At 36.3% G+C, this 23665-nt stretch overlaps 3 protein-coding genes and 1 pseudogene across 4 annotated transcripts; 3 read left to right on the forward strand and 1 right to left on the reverse strand.

Annotated features, from left to right (window-relative positions):
* The first annotated feature begins 1969 nt into the window (after positions 1-1969).
* Positions 1970-3307, forward strand: LOC104895065 (heavy metal-associated isoprenylated plant protein 2). Its single transcript, XM_010681470.4, has 2 exons — positions 1970-2382; positions 2890-3307. Exons 1-2 carry the CDS (start codon positions 2298-2300, stop codon positions 3174-3176), a joined length of 372 nt encoding a protein of 123 aa, XP_010679772.2. The 5' UTR covers positions 1970-2297; the 3' UTR covers positions 3177-3307.
* A 2726-nt stretch (positions 3308-6033) lies between these two features.
* On the forward strand, positions 6034-13126 carry LOC104895066 (toMV susceptible protein tm-1(GCR26)). Of its 2 annotated transcripts, none has more exons than XM_010681473.4 (9): positions 6034-6383; positions 8071-8724; positions 9035-9241; positions 9626-9841; positions 9959-10181; positions 10364-10611; positions 11009-11187; positions 11472-11725; positions 12556-13126. In XM_010681473.4, exons 1-9 carry the CDS (start codon positions 6105-6107, stop codon positions 12705-12707), a joined length of 2412 nt encoding a protein of 803 aa, XP_010679775.2. In that variant the 5' UTR covers positions 6034-6104; the 3' UTR covers positions 12708-13126. The 2 variants fall into 2 exon arrangements, with proteins under 2 accessions (XP_010679775.2, XP_019105617.2); XM_019250072.3 differs by having other exon boundaries at positions 6175-6383; positions 8060-8724.
* Positions 13127-13275: 149 nt separating this feature from the next.
* LOC104895299 (protein HYPER-SENSITIVITY-RELATED 4-like) lies at positions 13276-15880 on the forward strand (annotated as a pseudogene).
* Positions 15881-17269: 1389 nt separating this feature from the next.
* Positions 17270-22874, reverse strand: LOC104895067 (AAA-ATPase At3g50940). Its single transcript, XM_010681474.3, has 3 exons — positions 22710-22874; positions 18861-19913; positions 17270-17795 (listed from the first exon to the last, which is right to left on the reverse strand). Exons 1-3 carry the CDS (start codon positions 22872-22874, stop codon positions 17397-17399), a joined length of 1617 nt encoding a protein of 538 aa, XP_010679776.3. The 3' UTR covers positions 17270-17396.
* Positions 22875-23665: the final 791 nt, after the last annotated feature.

The following is a 23665-nucleotide window of genomic DNA, read 5'->3' on the forward strand; positions in this document are numbered from 1 at the left end:
ATCGTAAGTAGTCACAACCTTATTTTTTGCTCACCGGTTTGGTAGTCTGTAGATTTGACCAATTTTTTTAATTACACAATTAGGATAATAGCAATAGCTTAGTCCTCACTATGAAAGGAACTCTATAATCATACATTGATCAAATTGACACCCCAAATTTTAATAATACATCTACGGACTACTATTAAATAGATAGACCTAAAATGTTATTGATGAAGATATTGTAAATCATTTATACAAATGTGTTAAAATACATTTTTAAGAAAGCATACGTATATGTCACGTGGTGTCTGCTCAAACTTATGATGCAAGTGCTTTATGTCAATGTGATATACACTATCTCTGTTTTTTTGTAGTTACAACGATTAGGCATAAAGTGTGAGTAGAAAATGTTTAATCGTTGCAACTAAAAAAAACAGAGGTAGTATATATGAGAAGTTCACATTGATATAAAGTACTTTAACTTTATTGGCAAACTGCATGTTATATCGAACACTTACTTTTTAAATGAAAAGTGAGAATTTAGCCATCAACACACTTTAACTTTAGTGAAAGTATTGGGTCAGACCGTCTGACCCAAACATTTGGTCAGACGGGCTGGCCCAAGTTCATTATAGAGCAACCGATATAAGATGCGTTATTTCTTCTCCATCACAACTTAACACCTTCAGCTACCTCCCTCTCCTTAACGACCTACGATCCACACCTTCTGCAACTGGTCGGTGTCGTCAAAGTTCATCAAATTCTCTTAGCACGAGAAAAAGCATCTAACAGAAAATGTCGTCGAGAAGGGAGGAGAAGATAAAAATCTTCAGCATCAATAATGAACTTTGATTTTTACAGAAAATGTCCTCCCTTCTCGAATATAATAAAACTTTGATTCTAACAGAAAATGTCGTCGACGACGACTAATGACCTTCAGCATCAATAATGAACTAAGAGGTTGCAGTAGCCTTGCTATTGTAGTAGGTTTTGGAGGAGGATGGGGAGGGGTATGGTTGTGGAGCTCCAACGAAGATGGACATGGAGGAGAGTTTAGTGTTGAATCTCCGATCAAGACTACCTGAAAAACACAAATCCAGAGACACAAGGAATGAAGAAGAAGGAGAGAGTGAGAGAAAGCAGAGGTTAGTGTTTTCTTTCAGTTGGACTTTGTTTTCTTTTAGTTGGACTTTGTTTTCTTTCAGTTGGACTTTGTGTTTCTTTCAGTTGGACTTTGTTTTGTTTCAGTTGGACTTTCTTTTCTTTCAGTTAGACTTTCTTTTCTTTCAGTTGGACCAACTGAAAGAAATAATGGGTCAACTGAAAGAAATAATGAACTAACTGAAACAAAATGAAGACTACATGAAGAAAAATGTAGACTACCTGAAAAAAAATAAAGACCAACTGAAACCCAAGTAAGTCTAACTGAAGCACAAAATCCACTGAAAAACAAAGAAGACTAACTGAAAACAAAATGAAGACTACCTGAAAAAAAATTGGAACCACCTGAAAAAAAATGAAGACTACCTGAAAAAAAATTGGAACCACCTGAAAGTCGTCCGACCAAGATTATGGTCGGACGAGTCCGACACAATACGTTCTCTTAACTTTATTGTCTAATATTTCAAATAAAATATGATAAGGTCTTATAATAATTATACTTAACTAAAAAGACTTAAATAAATATTTACATTTCTAGCTCTCTTATTATGTTAGTAACAAGAGGCTATTAATGACATATTTTTTTACCTTAATTCCTTTTAAATTATTATTTTCAAACTCAAACTTTCGAAAAAATTTCTTACGGGACAAATTATACAAAAAGTAGCAAAATAAATTATAAAGATTATGAATTATAACACATTTGTTTAAAATACTACGTATAAAATATAAAAATTTATCGATAGCCATTGTGATTGTTTTTTTCGTTGATGGTATTTGACTTGCCAACTATAATATTTCATATAGGAATTAGTAGAGATATCTGTAATTATAATGTAAACATACTAAATTTAAATCTTAAATCCGCCCTATTGTAATAGTACGGACATTAATTATTAGCTAATAAATAAGAATCCCAAATCTCTAGTAGAAGATTGTGTTAGAGACAGATGACTAAGAAAAAAAAAAAAAAAGAAAGACGACTTGCAAGTTGCAAATAAAAAAGACTTTGGAAGTTGTTACTTGTTAGTTGGGGCTTTGACTATAAAAATATAAATGACAAGATAGACTATTTAAAGTTGAGCTAAGTAAGATCTGTTATCAGTCAATATATAGTTTGGGAGAACATTATATTGAAGGAAGTGTTTCAAAAAATGGTGCAAAAAACAGTGTTGAAGGTGGATGTATCTTGTGAAAGGTGCAAGCAAGAGGTTTTCGAAGTAGTGTCCAAGGTAGAAGGTACCAATACTTGCCTTTTACTAAATAATATTTTTGTTGTATCTTTTTGTTTTTTTCCGACAATTAATAAAAGTAGTATTTATGAAATTAATTCACTGTTCAGTTACTCTATTTCGTCATTTTTGTGGTACTAATCGAGACCATTTTATCTAAGGTAAATCGTATTGATAATTATTTTTCAATTTTAACCAGTTTTTCCATTGATTTATTTCAAAATTCGTAAGTTTTTTTAGTTTTTAGCTTGAAATGAGCTATTCCTTGAGTTCCAAATTGTCGGATAGTAAACACCTCTAATAATCTTTCTAAGACTATCCAAACATTTATTAAATTTGTTTACTAGAAGAAAAAAGGAAGAAAGAATCCTTCTAATTCACTTCCCTTTTCATTCTCCATTGCATATCCAAAGAAGAAAATATAAATCTCTTTGGTATAAAATTTGTTCTAATCACTTGTCTGTGTGTTTTTTTTAAAAAAATTAGTCCTAATCACAATTATCATGTGTATTAGGAGTGAACAAGATCGAAGCTGACATAGAGAAAGGAACAATAGCAGTAATAGGAGATGCAGACCCATATGCTATCATTACACGTCTAAGAAAAGCAGGCAAATCGGCCCAGTTTGTGACTGTTGGGCCTCCTCCAAAGCCTGAAGAGAAGAAGCCCGATCCGAAATGCCCATATCCATACCCATACTCGTACTCATACCCATATCCGAATGGTTTTTGTGATGGCAGGCCCATAGCTATGATGAGTTTGGATTATCAAGATCCACCTCCACTTTGTTCTATTATGTGACCTCAATTATTTTCTGTCATATACTTTGCATATTAATATATTATGATTACTTTTTTGTAAAATTGTTTCAATTGATAAATTTTAGCAAAATGTATATGTACATACTTGTTAATGAAAGTTTGTTTGAAGTACTGGTTTTGTGAATTCTAAGAGTATTGATGGGTGCCCCGCTAAGAAATTTTCCATGTAGTAATCATACATTTTCCATCATATATTCATATGTATTCCAAAGTTTAGGACCACATTTTCCGAGCAATATAAATAATTATTGTCATAACATTTTTTTGGTTGTCATAAAATCAAGATAAATTAAGGGTATATATGTTGACGTGATAATTTATGATTGAATTTGGCTTTTCTATTACTAGACTAATATGAAACTAGTTATTACTTATTAGGTCCGGGTTATACCCCGGATAAGAAAAAAATTGCATTTATTAATATAATACTTTATGATAATGACACTAAATACAACTTAGCCTAGTGGTTAAGACTTTAGTATATGTATTTGAGGTCTCGGGATCAAATCCTATCCGACACAATTTCTAACTTTTTTTATTGTACATGGATTACATGAACTAAAACGCTCTAGAAAGAGCGTCACATGGCACCATTTCTTATTTATACACGCCTTTTAATATATTTGTATAAAGTTATAGACAAATATATTAGAACATTAACACATGATATATAAGTATATTACTAACGTAGAACCGATGTTCAATTTATATGCTTCTTCAGTTCCTCCTATGACCAAGTTTTGTACACAAGACCAAAACTCCACGCACCATGCCCAAGTAATTGGCATATGTTAACCTATTAGACTACTAGTCTTACACACGTTTTGCGTGCGAAAACATATAAAATTGTTCCTACATATTCCCTCCGGTTCTTAAAGATCTTCCTACAAAATCCTATCCGACACAATTTCTAACTTTTTTTATTGTACATGGATTACATGAACTAAAACGCTCTAGAAAGAGCGTCACATGGCACCATTTCTTATTTATACACGCCTTTTAATATATTTGTATAAAGTTATAGACAAATATATTAGAACATTAACACATGATATATAAGTATATTACTAACGTAGAACCGATGTTCAATTTATATGCTTCTTCAGTTCCTCCTATGACCAAGTTTTGTACACAAGACCAAAACTCCACGCACCATGCCCAAATAATTGGCATATGTTAACCTATTAGACTACTAGTCTTACACACGTTTTACGTGCGAAAACATATAAAATTGTTCCTACATATTCCCTCCGGTTCTTAAAGATCTTCCTTGTTAGGCTCCGTTTGGTAGGGTGTAAAATATTTTCCCAGAAAACTGTTTTCCTCTATTTTCAGTTTTACATTGTTTGGTTGGCAAAAGAGTGTAAAACCATTTTCCCTTGGGGTAAAATTACTCTCCCAAGGATGGAAAACCATTTTCCTTTCAAAATGAAGGGAAAACTATTTTCCTTCTTTCTCTTGTACACTCCTCTTACTACCTCCTTACTTTCCCTTTCATTTTCCTTTCATTTCATCATTTTTTTACATCAAACCAAACAACGGAAAACTAAATTTGGAATTGTGTTTTCCATTGTAAATTGTTTTCCATGAAAATCATTTTACACTGAAAATATTTTACGCCCTACCAAACGGAGCCTTACTGTTTCTACAAATACCAAGGAGAATCCATTTGTGTGAGGTGTGGGGTGGGTAAAGTAGGAGAGAGAAAAAGGTTAAATAAATAAACAAATAAAAAGAGGTTAAAGTAGGAGAGAGAAATGGACTAAAATTGAATTAATAATGTAATAGTGGACCATATAATAGGGACATGAGAGGGTAGAAAGGGGAAAACCAATTCCAAATAAGGAATAAAGTAAAAGAGGGAATATCTTTTGGAAACACACTTAAATGGAAAGAGGGCAGATTTTTAGGAAACGGAGGGAGTAATAGATATAAAGCTATTTTTTTTACAAAGAATATAGATACATATACGTCTGACTTGTAATGGGTCTTTGGGTGAGGAATCTGTACGAGGGCAATCCAGAGAAATTCTTCTTACCATTTTTTTTTTAAATTGATATAATTCCAAAATTAAAAAAATACCCGAGACATCGTCTAAATTCCAAAATTATAATTACATCCGTTTCAGAACATATATAAACATTTGTTTTTTCTAAACTCCAACCGTTTCTTCAAACATTAATATCTCTCATTACGTCTAAATAAAAAAAATGATAAAAAATATTAAAATCCTAACATTGAAGAATTTAACCAGTTTAACATAATTGTCAGAAAAAATCGTCAAAATTAATTGATAAATAATGCGTAAATAAGAAATATTGCCTATATTGTGAATTTGTCACACGAAGTATAGTGTGATTTATGTGAATATATCATATATGAAACAGAGCTGGCCATGGGCCGTGCTGGGCCTGACCACGGGCCAGGCCCGCGGGCTGAAGTGGAATACGGGCCGGGCCAGGCCCGTGGCCCATGAAACTCGTGCCGTGCCGGGCCGGGCTGAAATTATGGAAACTTGTCCATGGCCCGGCCCGCGCCCACGGGCCTGGCGGGCCGGGCTCGTGCTCACGCGGGCTTGGTCCAAAAATCACAGTTTTTGAAAAAAAAAAAATTTGCAAGGCCCACGGGCTCGTGCCGGGCCCGGGCCGGAATCTAAAATCCCCAACGTGCAAGGCCCACGGCCCATGTTAGGCTAGCGGGCCGGGCCGGGCCCATAGCGGGCTCGGGCCGGGCCGGGCCGAAAACGGGCCGGGCTCGGGCAGCCCACGGGCCAGCCCGGCCCATGGCCACCTTTAAATGAAACGTGGCTCGCTGTCCTGGACATCCAACCAATTAGCAACTGAACAGTTAATACTGAACACGACCTGGGAAATCCTGGAATGATCTTCAAATCCAAAATAATAATTGAATGGAATCCCAAATCAAAGAAATCCCTTCAAGTGCTAAAAAGTTGAAAGAAGCAATCAGAGCTCTTCTTAATCAAAATTATGGAGTAGAAGAAGATGAAGAAAATGGAGAGAGATTGAGTTCTGAAAAGAAAGTGAGAGAAAACAAAAAAATGGTGAAACACAAAAATCAAATCTTTTGTGTTGGCACTGCTGATACAAAGCTTCAAGAGCTTCTCTTCTTATGTCAATCTCTTCGCTCCCATTTCAATTCCTTTTCTCCCAATTCCTCGCAATCTCAAGTATGTTTTTTTTTTTTTTTTTTTTTTTTTTCCTTTTTTCAGCAATGTGAAGTAATGGAGTATTATATAAATGATGGTTGTTATTTTATTTTATGTTAGTTTTATTAGATTAATTGATTTTGTGGTAGATTGACATTCATTTTTTGAGTAATTTCGGTGGATTAGACATGTTTGGTATAAATTAGGTTTAACTATTTGAAGATTGTGATGTTACATTATCTTGAAAGACATAATTTTGGGTAAGAGAAAAATCAAGAAGTTTTAACATTTAAGCTAGTTGCAACCAATTGAGCTTTGCCCAATTCATCGGTTGGAGGGATGTAAAATTGTTTATACAATGGCCAAACTTATACTCCCCCGGTTTCCGAAAGTTCTTCCTACTTTAACCAATTCTCACAAAGAGATTGGAACAACAAAAGAAAATGGAGGGACTACCATTTTATACTATCCTCTGTTTTTTAGTTGATCCGTTTCCCTTGGACACACATGCCAATGCACTATTTTAAACCTATATCTCTAATTATCAATAAGCAAAAATTACAAAAAAGTTGATAGTATGAATATATATAGTGAGACGAATCTAATAAGGTCCCACCTGACTATATTTTTTCCAAAGTATAAAATCAGAAAAGATAGTCAAAGTTATACATGTGAATAGTGTCAAAAGTCAAAATGAGTTATCGAGAAAAACGGAAGAAGTACAATTTTAACGATTTTTTTATAGAATATTTATCATTTGTTATGCAAATTTTATAGTTTTGTATACAACATTACTATTTATGGAGAACAACATAAATTTTTAGCTCTTTTAATTTTTTTTGAAGAAAAACTTCTATTTACAAAAATGTCATGGGAGGACCATCGTTGTTTCCAATCTGGGAGGATTTAGACATTTTTCCGGTTTATAGTACTTCAAGCTAGTGGAATTAGCTCACTTTTAAGTGAGTGGTTGCCAGCCCCGTAGGGTAAAGTTTTGTGAAGGTAGTACCTAGATCGAATTTCGTCTACAACACTGACTTTTTTGGAATCTCTTTACACCAAAGAAAAATTCATTTATGTTAAATGGAAAGTTTTGCGGCACACCATGTCAAATAATTCTTAGTAATGTGGCTGAAATAACATGCTAATCACTGTAAGACTTCATCTGTTCACCTGCAAATTCTTGTTGGAATCAATGTCAAAATACTTTTTGTTGTGAATCAGCCTTGGTAGCCTTAAACTGAACCGATGCTTAGCTTTATGAGGTGAAAGACCTAATTTGTAAGTCATTATATGGATATGTCACTAGTCACTAGAGTTCAAGTATATTTTGGATATTAATGAAGCTAAGGCTTTTGAAGAACTGGATTGTAAGAGATATTAGCAGCGATAGTTCCTCTTGTAATTATGAGCTCAATTATACGTGCTATTGGTAGAACTTTCAGAAAATGGCCTTATTTTCACCTTGAACTGAAATGTTCGTAGACTGTATGATATTTTTCAATCTGTATTATCCTCTCTGTCCTAAACAAAATATTATATTCCTTGATTTTTTATCAACCAGGTTCTTATGTAAGAAATGGGAGTGAATGGTTTGGTTGATCCACAAATTTCCATATTTGATTGCTCACATCGCTAAAAGAGAAATATGATTTAAATTGGTTATAAAATCATTTCCTAATACTAGTTCATGTAAGCTTCAATTCAGGTTCAGGTTACTCTAGTTGATGTCTCTACGGGTCAAGACGTGATCCACAGTTTGGAGGACTTCCACTTTGTTCCTAGAAAGGATGTGTTATCTTCCTATCTTGGTCATGGAAAGCAAGATTATTTGCTTCCAGAAGATAGAGGCAGAGCGGTTTCGATAATGAGTAAAGCTCTTGAGCATTTTATAAAGAAAGCTTATGACGATCATGTAGTTGTGGGAGCTATTGGTCTTGGAGGCAGCGGAGGAACCTCTTTATTATCCTCCGCTTTTAAAATTCTTCCATTTGGGGTGCCAAAATTCATTGTTTCTACTGTGGCTAGCGGTCAAACTCAGCCTTACGTTGGCACATCAGATTTGGTATTGATTCCATCAGTCGTTGATATATGTGGAATCAATCGTGTGAGCAGAGTCGTCTTATCGAATGCTGGAGCTGCATTCGCAGGAATGGTTCTTGGAAGCCTAGAGCGATCATTGAACTCTGCTAGTGTTGAGGAAAAACCTACTCTTGGCATTACTATGTTTGGTGTCACAACTCAATGTGTGGATGATGTTAAGAATAGGTTGCTTGAGCAAGGTTATGAATCTTTGGTGTTCCATGCCACTGGGGTAGGGGGCCGTGCGATGGAGGATCTCGTCAAGGGTGGTCTAATACAGGTATTATAATCTTACTGTACAATTTTAAAATAATATGTTTGTTGCAAAGATATCCTAATCGTGTCTCTTTTGCTATATATTTTGTTCATTCAAGTGTACTGTTGATACAAACTATGATCCAGGTTTTAGGTATAAGTGACTTATGTGCACTATTGTTTGTTGGCAAGCGGAGGCCATTAGATTAATCCATCTTCGTCCATTATTTACATGTCATTTTTACTTTGGTTGCAAGATCAAACAATTTCATTATCAAGTCAACCTTTTCTTAGCTGGAAAGACGGCTAATTTGGTTTCATTTTTCACTTGCCAGGGTGTGTTGGATATCACGACAACCGAAGTTGCCGATTATGTGGTCGGAGGTGTCATGGCTTGTGACAGTTCTCGCTTTGATGCTATAATAGAGAAGAAGGTACCCTTTGTCCTAAGTGTTGGAGCCTTGGATATGGTAAATTTTGGAGCAAAAGACAGTATACCTTCCAAGTTTCAGGATAGAAAGATTCATGTACACAATGACCAGGTGATCCTCAAACTTTTCAGGTTTTGTGCGACAGTGATCAACCAGAAGGTCCTATCATATGACCCATTTATTTTATAGCATAGGTGTTCCTCCAAAACAACATACACAAATGAAAAAAAGAAAAAGAAAAAGAACCATGTCTTTCAGAATCTTTTAATCTTTAGGCGTAAGTTGTGTACATATATACCTCCTAAACCCTACTTCAGCGGATTAGGATTGGGTTTTTGGTGTAATACAACTGTGTTCTGCAGTTGCGCACACTTGATGCTCATCTTTACTTGTTCAGTTGTTTGTCTGGTGCTGAATCTCTTACCATTCGATTGTTCTTTTTATAGGACATTCAAGGCTTAAACACAAGTAACATTATACTCTAATCATGCACAGGTGTCACTTATGCGGACGACACGGGATGAGAACAAGAAGTTTGCTGAGTTTATTGCCCACAAACTGAACAAAGCATCATCAAAGGTTCACGTCTGCTTGCCAGAAAAAGGTATCTCTGCTCTGGATGCACCAGATAAACCTTTTCATGACCCTGAAGCAACTGGCACCCTACTAAGTGAACTTCAGAGGTTGATTCAAACAAATGAAGATCGGAAGGTTCAGTAGTTGAACAACTTATCTCATGGTTCTTATATTGTTGGAACTTGTGAATTTTAATTAAACCTGTATTCCAAGTAACTTTTTAATGGAATTTTAATTTCTTTTAAACAATAGGTAACAGTTTATCCTCATCATATCAATGATCCTGAGTTTGCAAAAGCACTAGTTGATGCTTTTTTAGAGATCAGCAACAAGGTTATACCAGATCCAAGCAGTGAGAAACTTTTGGCTACTGAACGCAATCAAGATCTTCATGTAGATTTCAAACCCGAAGCAAAGTCATCTAGGAATCTATCCATGCATTATAGCCTGAGTGAATTCCCCGATGCAAACAAAGGTTTCTTTTCGTCAATCTTTACCTAATGTGTTATCAATTGTTGAGTTCAAGTAGGAATAGTTGGATTTTTTTGTTTCTTTTATATTGGAATGCTCCATGATTCACTTCATTATAGAATGCTTATTAATTCCGTGGAATAGATTTGCACTTAGAATAGCATTAACTGCTGCACTCCTTGCTAGAGACACTGCGGCAAAGGCTTACTACTCTGCAGAAGCTCAATGATCAAATAAGCAAAGGAATTCCAGTAATAGGGGCTGGTGCTGGGACAGGGATATCAGCTAAGTTTGAGGAAGCAGGAGGTGTTGATTTGATTGTCATATACAACTCTGGAAGATTTCGGATGGCTGGAAGGGGCTCTTTAGCTGGGCTATTGCCTTTTGCTGATGCAAATGCAGTAGTTCTTGAAATGGCTAATGAAGTTTTACCAGTAAGTCTCAGACATCGATTGGAGATCCCCCTCGTCCCATTCTCTTTGGCCTAAATTTTACTGAACTTATTGCTATGAACTTATGAAAACATGTTGAAACTTATTATATTGAAACTTATTGGAACTTATATTAACTTATATTTATAGGTGAAGAGAACACATCCTTAGATGGTTGTTCGTCTAGACTGGTGTAATGATTTGTGGGTGAACCATGATAAGACTGCTCTAGGAAAATTGAGATCAGTCTTTGGAGTCTTTATTAAAGGGGAAGAGATCTATAGTCATTATTAAATACTCCTATGCTACTGTTAGATGCCTCTACATTCTTATTGCCATATTCTAAACTTTAACTACTTGCAATATCCTTTAAAGAAAGCTGAAAGAAGACACTATACAGGTGGTGAAAAATGTACCAGTTCTTGCTGGAGTATGTGGCACTGACCCTTTCCGCAGGATGGACTACTTTCTGAAGCAGTTAGAGGCAATTGGATTCTATGGGGTGCAGAATTTTCCAACTGTTGGTCTCTTCGATGGTAATTTCAGGAAGAATTTGGAGGAAACAGGAATGGGATATGGGTAAGTGCACACTTTTTCTTGTTCGTTTGTTATGTTCCTTGGATCCTTCATTTCATTTCAGAACCCCGTATCAAATCCTCGAGAGTCCTATATATGGACACTTCATTTTGGCCTTGAAACATGGAAACTTTCATAAAATAGCCGAATTGGATATTTGGACACATAATCATGTCTGACACAAGTACCCAAGTCTGAGTAGGGTAGTCTGTATGACCTCTCCTTGTGTATATATCTTTGTGCCCACTAATTAGAGGTTCTCTTTTCCTCTTACTATACATAATCAGCTTGGAAATCGAGATGATTGGGAAGGCACACAAAATGGGACTTTTGACAACTCCATATGCTTTCAATGAAGATGAAGCCATAGGAATGGCTAAAGCTGGTGCTGATATTATAGTGGCCCATATGGGACTTACAACTTCAGGGTCAATAGGTGCAACAACTGCTGTTTCACTGGATGAAAGTTTGATGCGTGTTCAAGCTATTGCAGATGCTGCACACAAGATCAGGCCAGATGTTATTGTGCTCTGTCATGGAGGTACATTATGATAACCTTCTGAGGAATATTAACTTTGTGCTTTACCTTTTACTGCTACGTGCTTATGATAATTGGGTCACTAAAATAGTGTGGGGTGAACTGCTCTTTTGACCATAAGTAGTATTATAGTTGAAGGCTGAAGCATCAGGGTAATAGCTTATTATGAAGAACAAATAGAATAAGTGCAAATTGATCTGTCAAGCTAATGTTTGAATGATATTGATTATGAATATTCATCTTTTGGCCGCATCTGTCTATGGTCATAGACTGATAGTTTACTGTTCTGAAACTGTTCTTGCCCTAACTTTTAAAGGAAATAGATAGTAGTAAAAATCTTGCATTTAGTTGTAAAATCTGCTTGGACTATGCCTCAAAGATCCTGTGGAAGTTGATACATTGCTAATTGTTTTATTGGGGATTTTCCAGAAGCAGCCTCTGTATATCTGTAAGGGCAAAGCTGATAAATTGTCAAGAATCTAGATTCTAGATTTTAGAATTGTTTTGCATTCAAGTTCCTCTGAAAAGGATTTTGTAGTTTGTCTTGTAAGCTACTTTGCTACTTGGATTCTTCCATTTATCTCAAGTGCTTTTGTTGGGCACTCGGCTCATTGACACTCTAACCTAGCTATGGACAGTTCATCTTAGGCCTAAATCATGGAATTTCTTCATAAAATAGTCGAGTCTATTTAAACATGTATCCGTAGCCACGAGTATCCGTGTCCAAGTAACACAGATTTAAAGAGTTTATTATCTTGAAAGAAAGACTTACACATTCTAATGAGGCTATGAGAAGACCAAGCTAGCTAACACAAGCATTTTAAACATTGCAGGTCCCATATCTGGCCCCAAAGAAGCAGAATTCATACTGAAGAGAACCAAGGGAGTTCACGGTTTTTATGGGGCATCTAGCATGGAAAGATTACCCGTTGAGCAGGCTATAACGAGCACAGTTCAACAATATAAGTTAATTTCGCTCAACTGAAATCAACTTGTGTTTCAGAATTGTTTCCTTCTATATGCTCTCCATCACGATTGACGACTCCAACGATTTATACTAACAGCATCATCGATTTCCGTACAATGCCAATTATTGCAGCCAGATGAGCGTGAAGTGTGGAAGTGGAAAACAAATGTTAGGCAACTAGAGAAAATACTTGCGTTATACAAAGGAATGCTAGAGAAATTTCATGCTCTGTACAAGTTGAACAGTTATGAGGTTTTTGGACATTGGACTAAATTCCACCTCAAATGAACTTTTCTTGGGATACATCATACATACTTACATTTTGGGTCTTTAGGCGTGTCTTTAGTCATCGTGGACCACTCAAGTCATAAAAGTCGACGATTTGGGATTTGAGTATTCTTCAGGGGACCAGTGATTATGTATCAGCTTGTTTTTAAGTCATGAAACTTCAATCAAGACTTGAATAATCAGGTCCATTCAACGAAACATGTATAGGTCTAAACCTCGTCATCTTCGTAGAATCTTCTTCATAAAAACAATATGCATGAATTTTGATAATACAATGGAGTAGTACTATAAAATTTCTGCTCAAGCTCACACAATCATATACAAATACATACACTGATACACATATATAATTAACACTGATCACCCTTCTAATCAAGCTCACTTAGCTTTAAAGAGCTATTACCACTTTAACGGCCATAGAGTCGAAGAAGATGGTGGCAGCAAAATCATTCCTCTCGACACTAGGCTCGGTGGCGGCGGCGGCAATGGTAGCGCGCTCCATCTACAACTACTTCCCTTACGAAGTTCGTGACTATCTCTTCTCCTCCCTTCACACCTACTTCACTCGTACATTGCCATCGGATATGACCATGATCATCGAGGAGTTCGACGACGGCCCCAATCACTTCGGCACTAACGAAGTGTTCGAGGCCGCCGAACTCTACATTGGGGCTTGCACCAGCATCACCTCCTCCTCATCCACGAGACCCACCCGGCTCAAGGTCCATAAGCCCGGACCCGGACCTAAGAAAAAAATCCTGGTGAATGTTAGACAAAAACGAAGAGATAGTAGATGAATTCCAAGGGATAAAATTTCGGTGGATGTTACACTGCCAACACGTAAAATCCAGGAACTACGTAAACGATAGAGACATGAATGCTACTTTGAGGTCAGAAGTTCGATCCTTTCACTTAACATTTCACAAGAAGTATAAAAACATTGTAATAGAAAACTACTTCCCACATATCTTAAAAGAGGTCGAGTTTCTCAAAGAAGAGATAAATACAGTGAAGCTATTTTCACTAGATCCAGAAGAGTTAGAAGAGAGTCCTTGGTGTGCATGGAGATCAATTAGTCTAAACCACCCGGCTACCTTCGAGACGGTTGCGATGGATTCTAGGTTAAAAGATATGATACTAGAGGATCTAGGGATGTTTGTAACGAGGAAGGATTATTATCGACGTGTAGGGAAAGCGTGGAAGAGAGGTTACTTGCTTTATGGGCCTCCAGGGACAGGAAAATCGAGCTTGATTGCGGCTATGGCGAATTACTTGAAGTTTAATGTATATGATTTGCAGTTGGATGGGTTGAAGTTTGATTGGGAGCTTCGGTCAGCTTTGTTGGGGATGGGGAACAAGTCAATTGTGGTGGTGGAGGATATTGACTGTTCTATCCAGTTCAACAATAGGGATGATGATACTAGTGATGATGATGTCAATGCCAATGCCAATACCAATACCGATACCGACGCCGACGGTGGTCCTCCGATAAGGTACCATAAAAATAAGGTTAGTGGTTCTGGCCTGGTTCCTCCCTTGATTGTGCTAAGCCCTTTTTTCTTCTTATATACTTTCGCTATTTTTTAATTTATTAGCTGTCACGGTTTGATTTTTACTGTATTTGTTAACATATAAATTTGACCATAAAATAGTTAGTTACTCCTTTTTTCCCTCTTATATATCGTCATGATTGTTTTTTCATCATCAATCCAATTAAATATATTAAAACTAATTTAGATAAACATATATAAGAAGTATAAAAATATCCACTAGTACTGCCTAATCTATAATAATTAGTTAGATTTATACTAGCTAGGTTTACTATATAGAATCTTTTTTACACATATGATATAACGAAAATGATATTAATTTCAATCAATTGTATTTGTTTATTAGAAGGTAACACTATCTGGAATACTGAACTTCATTGATGGATTATGGTCAAGTTGTGGTGATGAGTGAATCATAATATTTACCACAAACCACAAAGACAAGTTAGACCCTGCATTGCTACGTCCAGGACGTATGGACTTGCACATTCATATGTCTTATTGCACCCCTTGTGGCTTCAAAGTCCTTGCTAAGAACTACCTCGACGTAAGTCATCATGAAATCTTCTTGATTGTTGAGAGCTTGATCGAGGAAGCCCAAGTCACTCCGGCAGAAGTTGCTGAACAATTGATGAGGCATGACGAGGCTGATCTTGCACTTCATGCTCTAGTTGAGTTTCTCAAGTTGAAGATAGTAGAAAATGCAAAAGAAAAGGCCAAGAAATTGGAGGATAGTTCCGAGTCCGAATTCGAAGATTCTGAATCCAAAGATAATTAGAATGATGATGGAACTCATGAGAATAAAGGAAGATATAGAAGATTGCAACGACGGAAAGGAGTTATAGACTTTTAGTTGTCTCGTATGAGCCCCAAAGGGAAGTATGTAGATATATATCACCAGCTACTCCCATTTGTATTTTGTCCAAAAAAAAAAGCTATTTGTAACTTAGGCTTAGAAAATGTGTCATGCATGCTAGAAGCCCTTTTATGAGGGAGTTGCTGCCTAACCGGAGCCTCTTATTTTTGTAAAAAAAATCCTTGGATACCAAGAAGCCAAAGGAAAGGCCCGAAGGGCATTTTGTAAATATGTCATCCACAAAACCCATTTGTATGTTGTAAAAAAAAAATACCATTGTCCTTATCTTGGGCTTGGAAAATGTGACATGTATGCTAAAATCTATTTTATGAAGACGTTGATGTAAGGTGTGTTGAAGATGAATCATGAAGCGAGTAGTTAAAGGAATGAGGTATTGATGTGCCACGTGTGTGTGTGGTGACATGACGCACCAAGCAAGAAGTAGAGTGCAAACCAAAAGCCACAGGTAGGTCGTGGTGTTGCTAGCAAAGCCACGGGCAAGTCGTGGTGCTCAGTGACTATGCATTTAATGGGGGCTTTGTACAACTCAAGGCCACGAGCACGGCTTGGCTCAAGAGGAAGACTACGACCTGGCTGTGGTGTTCTCTGACTACAAGAATTAACTTGTTTTCCTACTCGGATTATACAATTTCCTATTACATTAGGTTTTCGTTTTACGCCTAGTATAAATATGATTGGGGTAGTATATTCATAAGCCCAGACTCATCATTATGCTTATCTTTAGATTCATATGAAACAGATAAATGGCAGAATGTTCACCAGTGAACATTCACTTTTTTGTTTTCTGAAAATCATCTCTGGTAGCCCTTAACTGTTTTTTTTTTCTCTTTGGTAGCTTTTCTTATGGGTTAATATCATTGGCAACCCTAAGTTAATGCACCTTTTAATTTCGTCGGCTTAATTGCAATTCAACCGTTAAATTGCTGTTAGTGAGTGGTTATCCTAACCCTAAACCCTAAACCTAACCCTCTCCCACCACCACCCCCTCCCCCGGCCACCCCAACAGCCCCTCTCCCACCATTGCCCAGCAGCTCCCCTCCCCAACCCCGCGCAGCCCCAACCCCTCCCCCACCCTAGCACTCGCATAGTTTTCCCCACCCCTGCAGCACCCTATTGATTTCCCTATCCCTCTCCCCACCATCGTCGATTTTCGCACCCTCCCCCACCCCAGTCAATTTTCCCACCCAAACCCCCCACCCCCGTCGATATTCATGAAGTGGAACAACCCAGAAGCCCACGCGAGCCTAGAAAGCGACGGGGTGGGGGGTTTGGGTGCGAAAATCGACTGGGGTGGGGGAGGGTGCGAAAATCGACGGGGCTGCTGGAACGGGGTGGTGGAAACATGGGTCAAACTAATGGGTGGGTAACTCACTAACATTTTTAACTGTATATAAACGTTTTTCATTAAATAATCCTATTTTACTAACATTTTACTTAATTTAGGGCTACCAGGGACATTAACTCATAAAAAAAGCTACCAAAGAGAAAAAAAAAAGAGTTAAGAGCTACCATAAAGTATCTCCCTTTGCTTTTTTTTTACCTATTTTAATTTTTTTATGTTCCCTGCTAAAAATTGTAGTGCATCTATACCATATTTTGTACATTCCGAAAAAAATAGTTGTGCATGCGTAGTGGTTTTGTATTACATGCATGCATAGTTTTCTTGTACATCTAAAGATTATATTTGTACTTGGTGTATTTATATTTTTATTTTGTACATCCAAAAATTAAGTTTTCCAATACATCCAAAAATTATGTCAGTACATCCAAAATCTATTTTGTACATCCAAAAACTATATTTATCCATTCATTATGCATTGTTTTTGCATCTTACATCCATTAGTTTATTGTACATTAAAAAAAAATGTTTGCACATTCGTAATTTTGTTGTTGAACATCCAAAAATATATGTTTGTACAAGCATCCATTTTTAAGTACATGACAGCAATGTTCATTTGTGATTATTTAGCCGGCTTCTATTCGAATGAATTTTTATTCAGACTCATCCTCTAATTTCTTAGCCTTTTCTCTTGCATTATTTACTTCTTTCTTTTGCATGATAAATTTAATTAATCCTTTTAGCTTAGGATCAACAGCGTTGTGCTTCATCAATTGTTGGGCAACTTCTGCTGGAGTGACATTGGTTTCCCTGATCAAGTTCTCAACATCCGAGAAGAGTTCATGATGATTTATGCCGAGGTAGTTCTTAGCAAGGACTTTGAAGCCACAAGGAGTGCAGTAAGACATGTGACTGTGTAGGTCCATGCGTCCTGGACGTAGTAAGGCTGGGTCTAACTTGTCTTTGTGGTTTGTGGTAAATATAAAGATTCGCTCGTCCCCACAACTTGACCATAAACCATCGATGAAGTTGAGTAATCCAGACAGTGTTACCTGATATGGAAAAATATACATTCATCATCATCATGTCAATATACATGTTATATATACTCTCAATATACGAGTTACTTTGAAGTCACACGTTCGAACCCCACTACTTACTACCTACCAATAATATTGGTCTAGTGGGGTCCTTGTTACCAAAGGTTTCCCAGTGGTGATCCAAAAAAAAAAACTCCTGTTGGGCACTGAAATTTACCGATACAATAGTATACCAAAATTTTTAAAAATCCACAATCATAAATAACCCTCTAAAAGTAGCGTAACTTCTATAACTGAATTCTTTGTAAAATCTAATTATCTTTGGTAAACCTATGACTTGTTGCGTGCTTTAAAAGGTGTAAGAAAACTCATGTTTTTCAAATTCACAAATTTAGTTATATTATAGATATCATCGGTAATCGAATTAATGTATTAACAATTCTATGATAAGAATATTCAACTTACAATTGATTTTCTTTTCTCTCTATAGTCAGACTTAAAGAAGTATTTTTTAGATTTTTTCTTACAAAACAATACTTTTTGGATTTTTAGTCTAAGAAATTGTGTTTATTTTCTCTTAATCTAAGTAAGAGAAAGAGGGAAGGTTAAATAGATGAGCGTTGCACATATGCACCTTATACTTTTCTATTTAATTTTTGTTTTTTTTTTCTCCTAAAAAGTACTCAATTTTTTTAAAAAATTGGCGAGGCATGTTGACCCCCTGTGCAACCTCTGTCCCTTATTGTTTGCCTATAATTTGCGTTAAAGCGGTCTACAACACATAACTTTAGTAATTAATATCTTTAATTTTCTACACGTAATAATTATAAAAAAATTGATATTCTAAAAGTACATATGAAGACGTATATAATAAGATTTCACATGACTATGTTTTTTTTCCTTATGCAAAAATAACAAAATACAGTCAAAGGCGAGTATGTGAATAGTAAAACCGTATCATTTATCTTGAAATGGAAGAAGTCTCTATTAAAAGACGAGGGAGTAAAAATCAATTGTTGTTGGAAGGAGTTATAGCCTAAAAATAAGGCGAGCACAATTAAGAGTAAAAACACTAACCTTTTTTATCGGACCACCATCACCATCACCATCACCAACACCATCATCATCCGTGTCGTTGAACTCTATACAACAGTCGATATCCTCCACCACCGTTATTGACTTATTTGCCGTGCTCAACAACGCTTTCCGGAGGTCGAAATCATACTTGATCCCGTTCAACTGCAAATCATATACATCAAAATTCAAGTAATTCGCCATTGCTGCAATCAAGCTAGACTTCCCCGTTCCTGGAGGCCCATAAAGCAAGTAGCCCCTCTTCCATGCTTTGCCGACACACCGATAAAACTCCTTTCTTCTTAAGAACTTCTCTAGATCCTCTAAGATCATCTCTTTTAACCCGGAATCCATCGCAAGTGTCTCGAAGGTGGCCGGGTGATTTAAACTAATAGACTCCCACACTTCCGGCAAGTCGCAGTACGATAAGTTTTCTGGATTATTTATCGTACAAAGCTTGATTGTTTTTGTCTCTTGTTTGTGAAGCTCCAACTCCTTTATAATATGTGGGAGATACTTTTCTATTACAATGTCTATATATTTCTTGTTAAATGTTAAGTGGAAGAAATATGCGTGGCTACGAGAGGTCATTCGCTTAAATCTATATCTAAAACCCCTCAAGAAGCTCTCATCAACGTGTTGATAGTGTAACATCCACCGAAATTCTATCCCTTGGAATTCGTCGACAAACTCTTCATTTTGATGAACGCTGAGCAAAAGTTGTTTGTCGGGCTTACGGACCTTGAGGCGGGTTGGTATTGTGGACGAAGAGGAGGTGATTTTGGTGCGGGCTCCGATGTAGAGTTGTGCGGCCTCGAAGATTTCATTCGTCTTAGGGCCAACGATGTCCTCGATGATCATTGTGATCTCCAAGGAGAATCTACGGCTGAAAATGGAGTGAAGGTAGGATAAAAGATAGTCACGGATTTCGTAGGGGAGGAAGTCGTCGATAATGGACCGCATCACCACTGCCGCCGCCGCCACTGCGCCTATTGTTGAGAGGACGGATTTTGTTTCCACCATTTTGTTGGACTGTATGGCTGTTAAAGTAGTTAACTAGAAATTAAAACATGTAAGGTGAGCTTTGCTTGATTAGAACTTGGAAGGGTGATTAATTATGTGTGAGTGTTTGTACAGTGTTTGATCGCGAGGTGATGAGAATCTGATTGTGTGAATTTGAGAACTATTTATAAAACTAGTCCCCTATGAAGATTAATGCATTACATGAGAAAATTCTCCGAAGATGACGTTTAGGAAATGATGATCTTCTAATTGGTAAAATTTCGAATATATACTTCATATTAGTGCTCAAGTTTTATTTACGTTGCCTATACTAGAAAACCGAGGCACAGAATCGTCCTTGACCTTGTCTATCAAACAATTACTGCCACGGTTCCACCTGACCTGGACGAGAGGCATGAGATTTGTGAAAGACGAAACCCTAGCCCCCCTTGTTAGATTTGTGAGAGAGAAGAGGAAATGAGATAACTTCGATGGTTTTGTTGGGGTTAGGAGCGCAAGCGGAGGCAAATTTAGAGATTGAGAAAATTGGATAAAAGATGGACAAGAAAATAGAAATAAATAACACACAATTTAACGTGGGAAAAATCCTCAAACGATGTAAACAACCCACCAACGACGAGCAATTATTATCCAATATATGAAAAAGGGTACGAGAGTACAATCCCGAAGGGTAAAAAGATAATGGTATGACTTTCTAAATTATATTGGATCTAATTCTCATAGAGAACATATAAACTCACTAATGAGCTATAAATTGCATTCTCTCTATGAGCTTATAGTATGTGTTTGATGTGTATTTTTTGTGTGTGTGGTACTCTTGGTACACTTGCTTGGTACACTTGGTACACTTGGTATAAATGTAAGTCTATGCTAAGTGGGAAATTTATAGTACAAGCAAGCTTGGAGGCCAAGCATATTAGTACAAGCCTTGGAGCCCAAGGATATTATGACCCTTGGAGGCCAAGGATAATCTTTCAAAGACTTGGAGGCCAAGTATATGGTATGTGTGAACACAATTTGAGGCTTACAAAGCAAGCTTGAATTGATTAATGTGGGATTTGTGACACAAGAAATCCAACAGGTTTGAGTCTTTAAAAGCCGAACCATGCTTAACTAGTCCGGGCATGGGAGACCACCACGACCACCAGTTCAGTTGAGTTTAACTATGGTGAACCGGATCAGTTGAGTGTGTTATTATTTGACGATTTTTCCACTAGTGTAAAGATTTAATAGTTGGAATTAGAGTATGCATGGTTATATCTAACAGATGTAGCTTGCTTGTAGATCATGAAATTATTTAAATAAGATCACGAGATCAAAACTTCTTACGCTAATTAATCTTTTACTCATTTTAGGGAGGAATGTCATGTTAATGACAAAGTGGTATATTACGTCAGCAACTTATGAGGTGAGGTGATATGTGTTGGCCTACAATGATTACCCACTCGTTTAATAATACATATAGCATAGATGCATCATAATTTTAATGGTTCTTAGAGCAACTTCAATGGTTAGCTAAAACAATACTTGGCTAAAGATGCAACATCATTTTCCTTAGCTAACTCTATCTTTAGCCAACTTCCCCTTTAGTGGTTTAGCTAAACTATTTTGTTGCTTAGGTAGGTCCCACAATCACTTTTTCCTTTTTTTAATACATAAAATATCACTTATTGAGAAGCTATTTGTGGGGTGGACCCAACATTTTGGCTAAGCCAATTTGCTCTATAGAGCCAATTTGCTTAGTAAAGCAAAACTCCAATTTGTACTCCAATGGTTAAGCAACTAGCTAAGTATTTTGCAAAATTGCTAGCAAGTCCTTTTTTTGCACCATTGGAGTTGCTCTTAGTGTTGCTCGATCTTATTTAATATTGATAAGCGTTATTCCCCTTGTTCTATTTGTTTTTCTTCCTTTTAAGAATAGCTAAAATTTCTACAGTGAAATGTCGATCACTGTTAATCACCACTATCATGAAGTGTAGACCATTGATTTTGTGTATCCAAATGATACTTGTAGGAGATTCATTAATATTTAAGATTCTATTTATATCTTCAAATATAATAATATATACTTATTCAATAAAACACCTTCTTCAACATACCATTATTATTTACTTTTTTATTTTTCTATCCCTTAGATTAAAGTATAGGATTGAATTAATATCGTAAGGTTGAAATGGCATATATAACATCAAAGGCGTATAATTTGCTAATACTGGTGATAAGGGTGGTCGATACTCACCGAAGACCCATAGCTAAAATAGATCACACCTAGGAAAAAAGCTAAAAGGAACGGAGGGTATATTAGATTTATAATGAAGTTAATACCGATTATTAATAAAGTAACTAATATATATTTTAAATTTGATACCACTAATGAATCATCATACTAAATCCCTCCTTTTTTATACTTCATGTGTTGTGAAATAAATGAAACGCTTATTTCAGAAAGCTCTCATATAAAAGAGAGAAGTGTTTCATTTCTTTCACAACAGAGGAAGTATTTAAAATTCCTCCTTTTCAAGACATTGAGAGGATACACATGTATGTATTATAAGTTTGTAATAATATCATAATTTGCTGAAGGACTTATTAGCTAAACTTCTATTCATCGTCCTGAAGTCTTAGAATCTCCCCAACTATCATGTAAAAATGTACCATGCATTATTCCCTTGGCTGCTTTTACAACTCTCTCTACACCACCACCTAAAATTACTAACTATCAATCGCTACCTCCAATCCACCGATGATCACCACCGATGACAACAATGTCTTCCGACGAATTTTTTTCTGGCAAGGTAAAAAAAATTTAAACGGTTTCCATGGGCTAACGTGTGGCCTGGACGTTGCATCCAAAACTTCTTGGACAAACGTTGTGTCCATGGACACAACGTGTGTCATGGAAGTTGAGTCCATGGACACAACGTTTGTCCAAGAAGTTGTGTCCATAGACACAACATCCAGGACACAATGTTCAAGCCACAAGTTGTGCTCCATTGACATAGAGCACAACGTCCAGGCCACACGTTGTGTCCCATGGAATTCATTAGAAAAATTTACCTCGGCGGAATTTTGTGTTCGTCGGTGGTCATGGCGAATATAAGAGAAAATATGAATTAGATGAGGAGTTAAGTTGCAGCAAAAAATCAAAAAAAATATCATAAGGATATAATAGTACTTTTAGAGAGATGTTGACACGATTTTAAGTAATTGGGGCGATGTTTAACAATTTCCATCATAATCATATAAACCACGAATAATTTACTTAACCTTAGGGACATTAATTACAAATTACTTTATAGCTATTAGCTAGAATATGTTGAGTATTTCCCTTCAAAAAAAGAATATTTTGGAGTATTGCTTCAAAATAGGAGCGTTTAGTGATTAGTCAAAATCAGTTACTAGTGTTTAGTAAAATGTAGGCTTATAGTAAAGTGTTAGTGGGTTGTTAGTTAAATGTTAGTGATTAGGTATTCTAGCCAGATACGTGGGATGTTACTCCTCTTTCTTAGCATTTAGTTATGTTTTTTTTGTATTTAAAGGATTGATTTACTTTGTTTTGATTAGTGGAAAAAACAATTTGCAATATCATTTCTTCCACCACCGTTTTTTTTTTTTTTTTATCTCCTCTTTATATATTCCATAGAATAGTTATTAGGTGAAAAGTTACGTGCCTTTTTTTTGGGCTAAGGCTCAGGTGCCTTATACAGCTGTACACTACTACTACTACTACACATGTTACATGTATATGAACGTATGTGGTTATCAAAGTTTAATAATCAACTTTC

The sequence above is a fragment of the Beta vulgaris genome, chromosome 6, assembly GCF_026745355.1.
Source record: "Beta vulgaris subsp. vulgaris cultivar EL10 chromosome 6, EL10.2, whole genome shotgun sequence".
Taxonomy (NCBI): Eukaryota; Viridiplantae; Streptophyta; class Magnoliopsida; order Caryophyllales; family Amaranthaceae; genus Beta; species Beta vulgaris.